Source organism: Panthera uncia, chromosome A2 (genome assembly GCF_023721935.1).
Source record: "Panthera uncia isolate 11264 chromosome A2, Puncia_PCG_1.0, whole genome shotgun sequence".
In the NCBI taxonomy this organism is placed as follows: domain Eukaryota; kingdom Metazoa; phylum Chordata; class Mammalia; order Carnivora; family Felidae; genus Panthera; species Panthera uncia.
Genome location: NC_064816.1, coordinates 150845411 through 150847503, shown reverse-complemented (window position 1 = coordinate 150847503; position 2093 = coordinate 150845411). Strand labels below are relative to the sequence as shown.

At 46.6% G+C, this 2093-nt stretch overlaps 1 protein-coding gene across 1 annotated transcript in view; it reads left to right on the top strand.

Moving 5' to 3' along the window:
• The first annotated feature begins 607 nt into the window (after positions 1 to 607).
• Positions 608 to 2093, top strand: part of LOC125930222 (probable inactive serine protease 58) — a 10516-nt gene continuing 9030 nt past the window's right edge. The window contains exons 1-2 of the mRNA XM_049641988.1: positions 608 to 914; positions 1693 to 1849. Coding sequence (XP_049497945.1) covers positions 875 to 914; positions 1693 to 1849 — 197 coding nt within the window. The 5' untranslated portion in view covers positions 608 to 874. The remainder of the gene's footprint in view (positions 915 to 1692; positions 1850 to 2093) is intronic.

Sequence of the window (2093 nt, the reverse complement as noted above, 5' to 3'; positions counted from 1 at the left end):
ATGTGTAGCCAGTTGCAAGGGAAAAAAGAGTTCTAAGCCTAGCTAATCATTCGTGAGATGAAGAATGGGGAAGTTGGAGGGTCTGTCTGGCCCCCTCAGCAGTTACAAGCAAACTGGGAAAGGTGTTTGGCCTTGTCACAGGTAAACAGGGGAGTCATCCCAAGCTCTACAGGAGCCATGAGAAAGAGTGGATGGAGTCTCTAGTAACTCGTGTGTGGAAGGGTAATTCTTTGTGGTAAGCCATTTCCCTGAGCACAAAAGTGCCAGAGGATTTTTGACAGCCACTGTCTTCTGGGAGCACAGGGCTCAGATAAAGTTCGATATGGCAGAGAAAATCTAGAGACTCAGGGCCCAGTCCTGACTTCGCCAATAACTTCCATGAGGACCACAGCTGCCTCATTATGAAAATGGGGGTGGGGAAAGACTTGTTACATTTATTTCACATCCTAGTGTTTGATGAGTCTCTAAGAATGGCAGAGGGACTCTTTAGAAGAAGGGAGACAGCAAGTGAGGGCAGAGAGAGAGGGGACCCAGTCACAAAGGGAGGAGGGGACAACAAAGAAAGGCTATGTCACAGAGAGGGAGGAAAAATGTCAGCAGATACATCATAACTCCTGAGATATTTGGGATCAGAGAAGAAGCACCAGGGGTTTGACTTGGTCTGCTACTTCCTCTCTTGCACCCAGATCAGAGACAGCGCCCAACCAGGCCTTATACAATTGGGGTTTGAGCCCTAGTTTCAAGACTGCTATAAGATTTTTGCTTCTCCTCCTAACCCCCAGTTAATGTTTCTCCTCAGCTGTCTTTGCCAAGGGCACTTGGACTAAGGATTGGGACATTTACAGCTTGATCCAATGCAAGATCACTGCCCGCCATGAAGCCCTCTCTTGTCTTCACTCTCCTGAGTGCAGCTGGTGAGTGGCTGGCCTGGGCCTCCTGGCGAGGGATGGTACAGTGGTCAGGAGGGTTGGGAGGGTCAGAAGGGGAAGCAGTCAGCCACAGCTGAAGAGACAGGAAGAGGCAGGCATTTCCTTCAATTAACTGTTGAAAAAAACAAAAGGAATCTCTAGCCATGTGACTTATCCCATTAGCGGGCTCTCCCATCCCCTCTGAGACCTGTGAGCAAGTTGGAATATGTCACTATAGTGCCCCACTCTCTCCTGAGGATCGAATGTGTGATACCTTAGCCTGTCACTTTCCCTGGACACCCATGCTTCCCTCTGCCTGGCAGATGGACTCAGAAGTGTGGGCAGGGAAGGCAGGCAGGCCAGGGGCAGTGCACTGGAGGCCCCAGGGCCCTGCCCAAAACCTTTCCATCCCCCTCACTACCAAAAGCAGGTGGTATGCAATCATTACTTCCATGCTTGATTGGCATGTTAATTATAAATAATGTTTTGAAAGGAATAATTCACTTTCCCCCATTTTTATAATACACCACACTACCAGTCAAGAGTTCCTGATCAGCCCATGAGTTAATGTTAATATGCTTCCTTCTCAACCAAAGACAGTGTCCCTGAAGCATATAGCTTGGGTGGTGTGCGTGATTCTCTCTGATTTTTAAAAAGATGTTTAAAATAATTTGAAGTCCTTGGTATTACCTCTGAAAACCTTAGGCTGAAAAAAAACTACCCTAAGAGTTTCCCCACAACCTGTTTGACTCTCTCTCTACCTGTGATTCTGTCAATTCTTTAGGAGTCATTTTGGCCAGAGAGTCTGAAGCTGATAAGCTGAACTTACCAGAAGATTTTACTATTCCTTACATGGTCTACTTGCAGTCCAGCCCAGAACCCTGTGTGGGGTCTCTCATTCACCCTGAGTGGGTACTGACAGCTGCCCACTGCCCCTTACCGTAAGTATCCCTTTGTTCTTGGGACTGGGAGGGATCTATTTAAAGAAAAGCAAGTCTTATAGGATATCCTGGCAAGTCTTAATGACATTCTAAAGGAAACAGAAGACCCAGAAAGAGAGAGGATCTCCTTCCCAATGGGAAAAGTAACACCCATTTGGGTGGCTTAAGAGGAGATCAATAGGAAGGTGTCAGGAAACTCTCTCATGGAGAATAACTAATATTATATATATATATATATATATAT